Source organism: Nicotiana tomentosiformis, chromosome 6 (assembly GCF_000390325.3).
Source record: "Nicotiana tomentosiformis chromosome 6, ASM39032v3, whole genome shotgun sequence".
NCBI classification, from domain to species: Eukaryota; Viridiplantae; Streptophyta; class Magnoliopsida; order Solanales; family Solanaceae; genus Nicotiana; species Nicotiana tomentosiformis.
This window is the reverse complement of record NC_090817.1, coordinates 53,332,389-53,346,089: the sequence shown is the minus strand read 5'-3', so window position 1 is coordinate 53,346,089 and position 13,701 is coordinate 53,332,389. Positions and strand designations below refer to the sequence as shown.

The 13,701-nt window shown below is 38.0% G+C and overlaps 1 protein-coding gene across 1 annotated transcript in view; it reads left to right on the top strand.

The window, feature by feature from the left end:
- The first annotated feature begins 3,310 nt into the window (after window positions 1-3,310).
- Window positions 3,311-13,701, top strand: part of LOC104091254 (phospholipid scramblase family protein C343.06c) — a 30,646-nt gene continuing 20,255 nt past the window's right edge. Inside the window, exons 1-5 of the mRNA XM_009596540.4 lie at window positions 3,311-3,469; window positions 3,831-4,418; window positions 5,244-5,330; window positions 6,987-7,028; window positions 7,157-7,201. Coding sequence (XP_009594835.1) covers window positions 3,831-4,418; window positions 5,244-5,330; window positions 6,987-7,028; window positions 7,157-7,201 — 762 coding nt within the window. The 5' untranslated portion in view covers window positions 3,311-3,469. The remainder of the gene's footprint in view (window positions 3,470-3,830; window positions 4,419-5,243; window positions 5,331-6,986; window positions 7,029-7,156; window positions 7,202-13,701) is intronic.

Below are 13,701 nucleotides of genomic sequence, written 5' to 3'. Positions count from 1 at the left end.
TACAATCTGGATCGTTCATTTTTAACTGCCAATTCTCCCGCTTCTTTCTTCACAACCCCCCATCGACTCTTAACAACTATAATTGTTTTATTAGCCTAATTATTCAGCTTAATACAAAGATCATAACATACCCCTGCCCCTAAAAATAATCCTTGTCCTCAAGGATTAGAATCAAACCTAGAAATTTTGGATTTGAGGAAGTCATAATCTTCCCAAGTAGCATCCTTAAGGGGTAAATTCGACCATTGGACCAACACTTTAACAGAAGCTGCATTGCCTTTCTTCACCAGCTGTCTTTGGAGTATGGCCACTGGTTTGACCATGAATTGACCTTTATTATTGGAGATAAGTAGAACTGTCTGGACCACTGCTTTACTGCCTACCTTCTTCTTGAGCAATGAGACATGGAAGATATGATGAACCTTAGAAGGTAGAGGCAGCTAAAGTTTGTAAGTCACCTGACCTATCTTAGCAATGATCGGATAGGGACAATAATATTTTGAACTGAGCTTAAGGTTTTTCCTCAAAGCTATAAATGTTTGCCTGTAAGGTTGGAGTTTCGGATAAACCATGTCTCCTACTTATAGTTTCATCCTTTCTTGAGCTTTGCATAAGTTGTCCTTGAGTAATTACACCATTTGCTGTCTTTGCATGACAACATCATCAACAACAGGTACAACAGTTTCCAAAAGAGGACCCAAGGAAATTTGAGGAGGTGTGAACCCATAGAGAGCCTCAAATGGGGTACCTTGCAAACTTGTGTGAAATTTTGTGTTGTACCACCATTCAGTCAAGCATAACCACTTCTTCCAGTTCTGAGGTCTATTACTAGTCATGTATCTCAAATAATTTTCAATGCATTTATTCACCCTCTTAGTCTGGCTATCCGTTTGGGGATGGTAAGCTGAGCTATACAACAATTGAATACCCTTCAGTTTGAACAAAGCTTGCTAGAAATTATTGAGAAAAATTTTATCTATATTAGAGACAATAGTCTCAGGGCTGCCATGTAGAGTATGAACCCTCTTCCATAATTTGTTAGCTACCTCTAAGGCAGTGAAAGGGTGAGCTAAAGCCATGAAATGAGCTGACTTAGTTAGCTTAACTACCACTACAAAAATAACATAATTTCCCTATGACTTTGACATTCCTTCTATGAAATCCATACTTATGTGTCTCCATGCTTGATCTAGGATGGGAAGAGGTTGGAGTAGCCCACAATAAGCCACATTTTCATCTTTGTTTCTTTAGTAAACCTCACACTCATTCACATGCAGAATCACCATTTGTTTCATGAGAGGCCAGTAGAAAAGTTGGCCCAGCCTTTTGAGTGTTCCCAGCTGCCCTGAGTGCCCTCCAAGAGATGAATCATGAAAGGTTTGGATCAATTGTTGTCTTGAGTTTCCAGTACTTCCAACATAAATTTTTCCCTTTCTCCTCAAAATACCTAAGTTGTAGTGCCAGAGGTGAGGCCCTTGTCTAGTTACTTCTAGTTGTGTAATCATTTTAGTGGCTTGAGGATCTCTTTCATAATTGGTACTGATTTCTAACACCCAAGTTGAAACTGAAGAGCTGATAGCATGGACCTGAGCAGTTGGAAGGTTATCATGCAGAGTCTGCATTCCTTCGAATTGTCTTGATATGGCATCAACAACTCAATTTTTTGCTCCCTTTTTGTATTGTATCTCATAATCAAGTCCTAATAATTTTGTCAGACCCTTATGTTGAATAGCAGATGTAACCTTTTGTTCTAGCAGGTACTTTAAGATGCGGTGGTTAGTCCTCACCACAAAGTGCTTGAACTGCAAGTAATGCCTCCATTTATCAATGGCATTAAGTAGTGCCATATACTCCTTTTCATATATAGACTTGTCTCTATGTCTTAAGGCTAGAACCTTGCTAAAATAAGATAATGGTCTGCCTTGTTGCATAAGTACAACTCCTATTCCTGAGTGATAAGCATCAGTTTCAATCACAAATTCCTTAGTATAGTCAGGTAGAGCCAACACAAGTGTGGAGGACATAGCCTTTTTGAGAGCTACAAATGCTGTTTCAGCTTCAAGGCTCCATCTGAAGCTGTCATTCTTAAGCAAGTCAGTTAAATCTGCATATAGCTCCATAGTTAGCTATATACTTTGTGTCGTAGCCATTAAGTCCAAGAAATCATCGAAGTGCCCTGAAAGTGGTAGGTCTAGGCCAATTGACCATAGCAAGTACCTTGTCAGGATCAGTGGTGACCCCTTCAGCTGTTATAACATGACCAAGATTCTCTACTTTAGACTGACCAAATGGACACTTTGACCTCTTAGCATATAGGGAATGTTCCTTCAATGTTTTAAACACAATAGACAAATGGACCACATGGTCTTCTAATGATTTGCTATAGACCAAGATGTCATTGAAGAAGACCAACACAAACTTTCCGAGGAAAGGTTGGAACACCTGATTCATTAATGCCTGAAAAGTTGTAGGGGCATTTGTAAGCCCAAATGGCATTACCTTGAACTCATAGTGCCCCATGTGAGTTCGAAAAACAGTATTATGAACATCTTCTGCCTTCATTCTTATCTGGTGATACCCAACACTTAGATCCACTATATAGAATATTTAAGACCCATGCAGCTCATCTAACAAATCATCTACAATTGAAATTGGATACTTGTCCTTAATAGTTATCTCATTCAACCCCCTTATAGTCCACACAAAACCTCCATGTACCATCTTTCTTCTTTACTAATAAGGCTGGTGGGGAGAAGGGTGACTGGCTTTGCTGTATTACATGATTAAGCAACATCTCTTTAACTTGCTTCTCAAGAAGAAGAAGAAGAAGAGAGAGAGAAAGGGAAAGAGAAAGAGAGAGAGAGAGAGAGAAAGAGAGAATGTCTAAGTTGGCATAAGAAGAGAGAGAAAGAGAAAAGAATTTGGATATACCGAGTATGTGTTGCCTCATCGTTGCATTGTGTTAGCTATATAACAGAATGACTGAGTTGGCATAAGCTGAGTTGGCACAATCTCCACCCTCGACGCTCATTAATCATCTTACATTTTGGATCGTTCATTTTCAACTGCCAATTCTTCCGCTTCTTTCTGCACAACCCCCATCCACTCTTAACAACTACAATTGTTTTATTAGCCTACTTATTCAGCTCAATACAACAGGTAGTAGAGGAGTTGATGTCACCGAGGCTATTTTAGTCCAATTCTTTTTTTCCTAGTAAACCTAAAAAGGAACAAAACTAAAAACAGTATCGGGTACAAAAGCCGGGCGGCCCGACCCTAGACAATAGTCTTTTTCCCTTGTCTAACTTTCTTTCTCGCAACTTCAAAGAAAAATTCTATTGCGGCCCGACCATAGACAATAGTCTTTTTCCCTCGTCTAACTTATGATATTTGGGGTTCCAACACCTCTACAACTTCTACAAATTCTCTGTGGTATAACATTTTTGATATTCAACTCTGTCATGCAAAGGTGAGACAATTCAATCAAAGTGATTCATCTGATTCTTGAACTCTTCATTTGAATTCGGATGACCCTTCTCTCTCTCTCTTTCTCTCTGTCTCTCTCTCTCTCTCTCTGTCTCTCTCCCTGGAGTTCTATAACAAATAGCGAAATACAATTTGAGTTCTTCATTCTTGTTTTTTTGTCTGTTTTTGAGATAGATATCTCGAATATAATTTGTATTTATCAAATTTTTGGTCTATATGTTGGTTTGTTGCTGCAATTTACTACTCCCATATGAAATATTGTTTTTTGTTATCTTGTTACTACTTAAGAATGCGCATTATATCTAGATTGAGAATATATTCGACTGAGATTACCGTATCACCAGATGAGCTGGAGGAACAGTGTTCGTTGTTTAGCCAAGCAATACAAGTGCAGATCATCAGAAAGTTTCACGGTAAATGAGCTTTGGGATGGGATTTTTGTTGCTACAAAGGATTCTTTTTTCCAGTCACAATCACAAAGAGGATACCTATCGTCTTCGCTTAGTCCAACTGGAAATCCTTCTGAAGCATTTAATTATGAAGGAAATGTCCCAGGGAGGGCTAAACTGCCTGGATTTGTTACTGGCCTTGCCCAAGGGACTGGACCAGGTGCAATTGTTTTATCTCGTCAATATGGGCAGAGGTCGGGAGATGGTCCTGATTTAAGCAGGGAATTTTTTGTGCAGCTTTGGCTTGCCGATGAAAAGAAACAAAGATCTCGAGGAATACAAAAAAGAAAATTGAGAAATACCGTAGACCAGAGAAGAACAGGTTTTGGAAGTCAAACATCTTCCCAAGTTCCATTTGGAAAATGGTTCTCAGGTGTGTCCATTCCAGAAGAGACATCTTACAATGAAGTCAAGCCAGTTCTCAAGCAACCACCTACTAGCCAATCTGTGACAGGTATTTTGGAGCCAACATCACTTGAGGAGGTAGAGTTGTCAAACCCTTCAACCATTCATAGCAAAGAAAGAATCTTATGTTCGACATATATGACTCCATACATGAAATTGAATTTCCAAGTTAGTACTTTGATTGGTCTCCTAGCTGCGAAATGGCCAATCTCTTATGTCTTTGTTGCTTCTTTAAATTTGAATGTGCATGCAGTTTAGTGTTTGCTCTAGGAACTGATTAGGTTGTTTACTTCCTAATTCATGGCTCTAATGAATAATGTGTCTAATACAACTCATGCACTATGAGAAGTGTTTGTAACCCAATGATTTTTTGTTCACTTTATGGGAAATCTTTGGCTCTACTTAGTGCTCTACTCACCTTGTTGTTTTAAGAGTGACAGAATCTCTAAATCCTCATATTTGCAGCTCATGGATTTTATCTTAGAGATTTTTTTTTTCGTGCTTAAGGAACTATATATCTATTTGCTTGGTTATTGCTCAAGTTCTTCATCTCACATACTGGCATTCCTGGCTCCTAAGTGAGCAGTAGAGACTTTGCTGAGCCGAAGTCACACTTCCATCAACTGCCTTGGGCACATTTTAAGCTGCTTTGGCTAGGATGTATACACGGCTCACTTTATATTTTCATGTACAGACGCTACTAGAATGTTTCTTTTGTAGTTTATGAGCTCTTTATTTCAGGTGGAAAATTTTCATTGTAATTTGTTACTTTTCCTAATCAAACATGTACATATGTAGCTATTGTTATCAATCTGAAAATATATGATTTCTGCCTTAGTAATCTGTTTATAGTTTATAAAAAAGCACCGAGTTTCCAATATCTTAATATCTTTCTTTTTTCAGGCCAAGGTTGCACCTCTTCTTGCAAGATCTAACTTGCTAATTACAAGAGATATAGAGTGGGCTAATCTTATGCTTGGTTTTGAGCAAGTAAGTTTGTGGTGTTTACTAATTTATTCTTATTAATATTATTATTATTACTATTGCAATTAATAATAACAATAATAATAATATTATTATTATTATTATTATTATTATTATTATTATTATTATTATTATTATTATTGTTGTTGTTGTTGTTGTTGTTGTTGTTGAGCCTTTGAGGAAGAAAGTGTTGTTTAATGTCGTTCTCCACTTAGTGGACATGTTTATCACAAGAATACCAGGTCCTTACTTTCAAGGCAATGTGTTCATGTTTACACATGTCATGTGTATGTGCAGGTTGTGGTTTGGAGAGAGTGAAGAATTTGTGACTTGGAGTGAGGGGGAGAGGAGCGATATGCATCTGCATATGAAGGGAAAGAGAATAGTTAGGGGCAAGGGGTTGCAAAATGAAGCTTTTTGTCTTTGCTGTTCTTCAACTTTATGTTTTCTTTATGTTAAACACAAGGACTCTACCCTTCCAGATATTTGCAAGATTATTTAGTTAACTGGATTCTGCTTTAGAGTCATTTGGTATTGGCTAGCTTGTAAGCATTATCCATCTGACTCAGGCATCATATTTTAGAACATCTGATCTTGGATAATTGATTGAAGAAGGAACAATGAATTGCTAAACAGAAGTACTAGTTATCCTTGTCAAACAGAAAAGAAAAAAAGTGCTGTCCTCCAGAATGTGAAGCTAGTAGATTGTTTCTTCTCTAGTACTGCATCTTTGTGTTGGAGAAAAGTTAAAGGAAAGCACTTTATCTTTGGGTTGGAAGCAAGGTAAAGGGAGACACTGGCACCCTGGGAGATTTTTGAGCACTATATTGCTTAATGTAGATTGGCTCTAATAGTAAAACAGATCGAGGGAGAAGAACAATATACTGAAGAAAGAACCATTTTCCTTTTAGAATTATCGATGATATTCCTTTTTGTTTTAATGATCAAAATATAGGCACTGATCTTACTAGGCTACCAATTTAAATATATTGTACAAGGACTAGCTATTCTCTAGAATTAAGTATGTTATGTACCTCATGGAAATATAAGATGTCCTACTGGCGGTGTAAGAGGTTCCAACTGAAATGGCCCTAGCCCCTAGGCTGCTTTCTTCATTGTGGTTGAATGCTTGCATTCTTTCATATTGAATTAAACTTAAGTTTAGTGAACTCCTTGCTATTCAGATGTCTGATTCAACCATTCTCTCTCCAATTTTGGCCCAATTTTATATTTTATCTGCATTTCGCTCACTCAGGGTTTTTCTCTCAACTCTACCATCAGAGCAATATTTTTGCTTCAAGCTCATTTCTCATCCTACTTAAACCTACTCTGCTTGCTTCGGGCCCATTATTTTTGTTGAGTTCCTTGAACTCCTCAAAAATCAACCCTATTGAGCACCCAAAAAGCTTGAAGAGAAAAAGAGAACAAAAATATTTACTTCAGTTGCAAAGCCAAATTGAATTATACATGCCAGAGGATGTTAGAGACATCAATTGTACATGAGTTTCTTCCAGGGTTTTATCGTGGTCTTGAGATAAGTTTTGGGTTGTATATCTCTAAACTTTTCGGTTTTTCTTTGGTCTATTTTGGTCTTTTTCTTTGATCTACTTATCTTCACTATAAATATACTTTGGGGTTTGTGATTGATTTGTCAATTTGCAGGAAAACAGATATGCAGTTATGGATGTCTGTTACCCACAGTCAGTATGTAACCTCTAACGCCTTCTAGTTCTAACTTCTAAGACTGCAGTTCACTGCTTGCATGGAATGTTTGATCTAACAAGTTTGCCCTCATTAATCAATTAGTTCTTATTTGTGTATTGTCTTTCTAGCCTGTAGGTTTTATTCGTGAACAAAGTAATGTCCTTGCCAGACAGGTACTTCCAGTTCTTCGTTTTGCTATCTATTTTTGACTTATTTGTCATATTTAACTTTTTGCTCAAAAATATCTTTTATTTCTATTCTCGTTTGGGTTCCAATGAGGATGTGAAGAATGTTCTTAATTCAATGATCAGGCAGTACTGTAGAGTAATGCAAAGGAGAAGCTAATTGCATATCTTTATGAACATATATCATGTACGTGGTTTTCACATGGCTTTACGTCACTGACATGGTCAATCAATATCTTTATTGTAATTTCTAGTTGATGAATATGCATGCAATGCATCCTTAATCAACTTTAACTTTTTGAATATCCTATACCATGTCTCTGATATTGGTTAAATGAGATTGAGAAGTCTAAGCAGGATCAAATTGTTTAAGTATAGGTATATAGGGAGTAAAACTGGAGGGTGATCATGACTGTATGAATTTGGAGGACAAAAGAATTGGTATCATTAATTTTATTTTCCTCTCAATGACCAAAGATTGTAGAGGCTGAGTGATTGTGTTTAGATGATTGACATGGTTCAAGCTTTAATTGTAAATGCATCTGTAGCTCTATGAACCTATTCCAGATATCCCATGGTTAGAGGAGAGTAGCATGCATTAAATGTTGGTCATTTTGAGGTTGAGAAGTATATGAAGAAGTGAATAGTCTAAATAGAAGTTTATGGATTTAGCTTCAATAAACGTCTAAACGGGAGGGTGAGGGCTGCAACAGGGAGTAGTGACGGTGATTCTGCCTGTACAAATCGTGTCTGGGTATATGACAATGCAAGTTGCAGCTCTTTGAAGTTGAAAGCTCGATATTGAAAAGTGGTGGATATTTATTCATTATATCATCAACAAAAACAGGTCATTTATGTAGTTGGTCTTCTTTCATGTTGGTAGATGGTTGGCTGATCTACAGATGCATATCCACCCTCATTTGTAGGGCGGCGTTACTGATGTCATTATCTTCTTCAATGTCTTAGAGAATATGGTTAACTTAGCAGTATGTGCTGAAGGCTGCAAAATGGAAGTGACAGAAATTCTTCATGTGGAGAGTGGAATAGGAGATCTTGAATATGAAAGATTGATATTGAATGGTGGTGGCATATTAGGCTAGATATTATGCAAGGGTTCCTTTACAGTGTTGGTATTTCTCATGTTGTTGGCTAGTATAATGCATTCCCCTATATATAATCATGGAGAAAGGTATCTTCAACAAATTCTAATCTCATCATGTGGAAAAGGAATATGATCATTACCTACACCATTCAATAAGAGCCAGAATGTGACATTTTACCAGTTCATGGTTGTCACGCCCCGACCTTGGGGAGTGCGACCGACGCTCAACCAAGATACCCCGGTCAAGCAAGCCTTTACAATACCTTCTACCCAACTCGCCCATGAATAAAGAGAAGATACATCTATATCATTAATTAAACACTGAGTGGATTCCATGAACAATGCCAATTCCATTACCATTAGTCACTTCATTTTATAGTCTCAAAATACATACACAATCATAGTTTAAGTGCAACAAATGATTCAGATACAACAAGGCTAGTTTGACTTTCCCAACACCCATATACAACCCACACTGTGTCTACGCTCGACGGATACATAACACTATGATAACGCTGACAACAAGGCCCCGGCTATACCTCAAAACATAATACACGTGGGACAAAAGATGCACGACCTCGAATGAGGTGGGGCTCACCAAATCTGCTGAGAAGAGGGTGTACTGCTATCAATGATCAATGCCACCTGCTGCGGAACCACCTGCATCCACTAAAGATGTAGTGCCCCCGGCAAACGGGACGTTAGTGCATATAGAATAGTACTAGTATGTAAGACTAAACACCCTCTCGTTAGAACGAATGATAACACAAGGAAGGACAATCATAAATCAATGGAAACCTCACACAATACTAAAACATCAAATTAGGAGCAAAATAAGTGTCAAGTAAATTTCCATTATTTTAGGTTGGGAGATCCTGGCACCGATATACCACTGTGATTTTAGCACGGAGTCCGATCACGGCCCGATCGGCTAGGCCGTCTCATCCAAAGACATCAACCACAATCACAATCATTATCACGATTTTAATCAATACCTCGATAACAATTTCAAGCACAATCACTACCATGTGTGCGGCATGGCGTCCGATCACGACCCGACCGGCTAGGCCGTCTCACCACAATGCCGTGTGGATCGACATCACCCTTTTCTAGCAATCATCTCATCCCAATAAAGGGGAATATTCTCTTCACATCAATCTCATCCCAATAAAGGGGTACAATCACAATTCACTCCTACACCGGCATGTGAAGTTTCGGGGTTAGGTTATTTCAACCTACCCTTCCTCGGTGACCAACGATACTCCCAGGGTGTTTATTTATTTAAAGGGTTGACAACTCATTTCATTATCTTTTATATATCATTCAGTTCATTGGCACCGATGGCCATAACACAATGTCACTCTTGGCACGTTGGCCGTATTTCATACTTCATATTCATCTCTTTCACTTTCAAACCTTATCATGGATCATCAACAACAGAGCATTTCTATTCAAGACTTTAAGTCCACATATTGAGCAAATAAGAATATTAAACACATTGAGATTTCTTACACAACTTGACATAATAGCCTTCATTTGAATCACGACTTAAAGATATAACATTTCGATATGCAACCCATGCTTCGAGTACATTTTCAAATAGAATATAACATAACAAGAACATTGGAATACATATTGAACATATATCTTTTTTTTGAAAAAGGTAACAATACATATTGAACATATATCTTTCGACACAAGGCTTATTCGGAATAATCAATTCATAATGAACAACTCGGGACTTACAAGGATATTGTGGGGTTCAATTCTAAGAGATGAGTTTAGCCAGCATACCTCGCCTCGAGCCTTTTAAATTACTACAATTTTACGGAATCTTAGCCACTTCAATCTATTTAGAAATATAGCAAAATTGAACACAAATTAGGAGAAAGTTTATGGTTCCAGCTCATTTGAGCATTTTATCAAACACTAGGTGGGTATTATGATTTCAAGGTCCTCCTATGGTGGATTCCCTCATCCCACTACCCAAAGTCTACCCAATTTAGCTCAACATTCTTCCCCCAACCCTTGATAGTACATGCATGCATAATGGACAACTCCCACACCCAAAAATTGCTTTTCTCATTACCTATTTTCAGTAAAATCACGAAATTGAGGACTATGGAGTAGAATCTTACCTCTAGGATGAAGACCTTGTGAGGTACCCTTGTGAAATCTTCAAGGCTTGAGCAAAGATTGATGAACAAATGACTTAGAAATTCCTTTTCTCACTCTAGACCACCTTCCTCTCTCTAAAATATAAGTTTGAACCTTTTAAAATGATCCCTAAGATTGTTTTATAAGAATGGGGTCGGGTTTATAAAACCAGAAAAATGAAGCCCCGACGCAGATCCCGCATAACGCTTCCGCGGTCCGCAAAATGGACCGCATAATGGCCCTCCGGAACTGGGCACTCCTGCCTCACACTGCGACCGGTCTGCGGTCCGCAGACCTATTCTGCGGTCGCATAATGCGCCGCAGAACTTCCTTCCGGAAATTTTTGTGTTGGAGCTGCGATGGGTTGTGCGACCCGCGAAATGATTATGCGGCCGCATAATGGTCCAAAAATTTGCCCAGATTTCTGTGACAGATCTGCGGTCCGCAGATCAGTTCTGCGACCGCAGAAATGCCCTGCAGTTCCAAAATTTTTCTTCAAACTCCCCAACGCATTGTTCAACCCAAAAAGTCCGAACCGCTACAGTCATCAACACATAAGTCTAACTCGGCACCATGAAACCCCGGGTTTTAGTAAAATTTTACGGGCCTTACAATGATCTTCACTCCTGTCTAGATATTCTTACAGTTCATGATGTGCCATTCATGAATGTATTTTCTGACTTTTGTGCACATATATTTCACTTAAATGTTCTCCTCTGTCAACCTATGCAAAAAAGGAAAGAATGAAAAGATACTCTTAAAGCTGAAAGATACTTGGAGTTGTCATGCGTCAGACTCAGTGCACTTGTGTGTTTGTTCTCTAAGCTGCATTGCGGGAGTGGAATAATGATAAACTAAGAAGTTCTCTAACCTGTGGTCAATAACCAATAATATGGCTGATGAGTTACCCTGAATGAAGAAGTATCGTTTGTTCAATATCTTAAAAAGTTTGGAAAAAAATTGATAGTGGTGAACTATTGCTTATCAACTGTGCACATGAAATTTGATATAAAGCAGAGAACTACATTCATAATAAACATTTCATTAGTTTTACTGGAGTCAATGCATATCGCTCTTGTTTAATCTTTCCAGTTTTTCCTGTCTTGCCATGCACGAGTTTTTCTGTTCATCATTTTTGAAGTGCTCTCTGTCAGAGGACTGAATAACACATTCCGAATTTAGGCTGGGCAAGAAATTTGTGAACGATATTTTGAAACCTGATAATCTTCTTGTATGTCAATCTATGACAGATATGCGTACTGTCTTCCGGTGAGAAGTTATTAAAACAGAGAGGAGAGATAGAGAGGGAGAGGCAGAGACTCCTAACTTGCTTTAGGCTCCAGAGAAATTGAACTCTGTTGAAAATGTTGGAACTCTCTCTTACGCTGTTACTGATATTATACATCTGATTAAAGCTGATCAATTAGGTGTATATCTTTGTTTCTCTCCGAGGGTGGGGCAAGAAATCACGACATTCTATCTTAAAACTAAGGGTTTAGCACATCGCCATCTAAGCGCTATACCCATTCTATTGGCCTGTTTGGCCAAGCTTCTAAGATCAACTTATTTTGAAAAGTATTTTTCTCAAAAGTGCTTTTTAAAAAAGTATTTTTGGTGAGAAGCAATTTGTGTTTGGCTAATTAATGTGAAAAGTATTTTTGAGCAGCAATTAGTGTTTGGCCAAGCTGTTAAGAAGTGCTTATAAGTGTATTTTACTCAAAAGTGCTTTTGGGAAGAAGTTACTTTTTTCTGCTTCGCAGAAACTGCTTCTGCTTCTACTCAAATACACCTTTTTTTCCATATAGACGCTTGGCCAAATACCTTAATTTTGGGAAAAAAATACTTTTGCCCAAAAAAAAGCTTGGCGAAATTGGCTATATGTTCTTGAAGGGGATCATGGGTTTGACTCTACTCATCAGTCCTAGTATTAGTTGGGATAAGTTGGTTTTAGTACACGTGTGAAGGCTACATGAGTGAACTTTAGGAGACTAATGATTTCAAGAAGAAGGAAGAGCTTCTTGTATTTATGTATATATATTTACATCAAGAGTACTGACATTTTATACAATGAATCCTATGGCTAAACTAGGAAATAAAATCAGTAATTGCTACAATCAAGCTACAGAATAAAATCTGCCTATAATTAGGATAGAGAATAAAATCTAATCTAATCATATCTTTCTACTAATTACACTAATCAACACTCCCCCTCAAGTTGGTGCAAAGATGTCGCACATGCCCAACTTGCAAACCAAAGTGTAAAAAGTCTTTTTGCTGAGACCTTTTGTGAGCACATCCGCTAGCTGCTTTTCTGACGATACATGAAGCAAACTCAACGTACCACCAACAATCTTTTCTTTGATGAAATGTCGATCAATTTCAACATGTTTTGTTCTATCATGTTGAACAGGATTATGAGCTATACTGATCGCAGCCTTGTTGTCGCAATATAACAAAAATTTTCCGGTTTCAGACAATCTCAATTCCTTCATTAACTTTTGTAACCAAATAAGTTCACAAACACCCTGGGCCATTGCTCTATATTCTGCTTCTGCACTGGATCTGGCAACTACATTTTGTTTCTTGCTTCTCCAAGTAACTACATTCCCTCCCACGAGTGTACAATAACCAGATGTAGATCTTCTGTCATCTAGAGATCCAGCCCAATCCGCATCTGTAAAGGCTTCTATTTGGAGGTGACCATGAGTGGAGAAAAGTAGACCCTTTCCTGGTGCACACTTCAGATACCGCAAAATGTGAAAGACAGCTTGCAAATGAGGATCTCGTGGATCGTGCATGAACTGACTCACCAAGCTAACTGAATAGGCTATGTCTGGCCTAGTGTGAGAGAGATAAATGAGTTTTCCAACCAACCTCTGATATCTCTCCTTATCAATTGACTTTCTAACCCCAGTTTGTAACTTGTGATTGCTTTCAATGGGAGATTCTACTGGTTTGCAACCTGTCATACCAGTTTCTTTCAAGAGATCTAGGATATATTTCCTTTGAGAAATAAAAATTCCTCTTTTTGATCTAGCAACCTCAGTTCCCAAGAAGTATTGCAACTTCCCTAGATCTTTGATCTCGAATTCCTGGGCTAACAGCTTCTTCAATCGGGCCATCTCTTCATCATCATTCCCTGTCATTACTATGTCATCAACATAAACTACGAGAAGAGTGAGTTTACCTTTTTGGTGTTTTATGAAAAGGGTATGATCAGCATTACTTT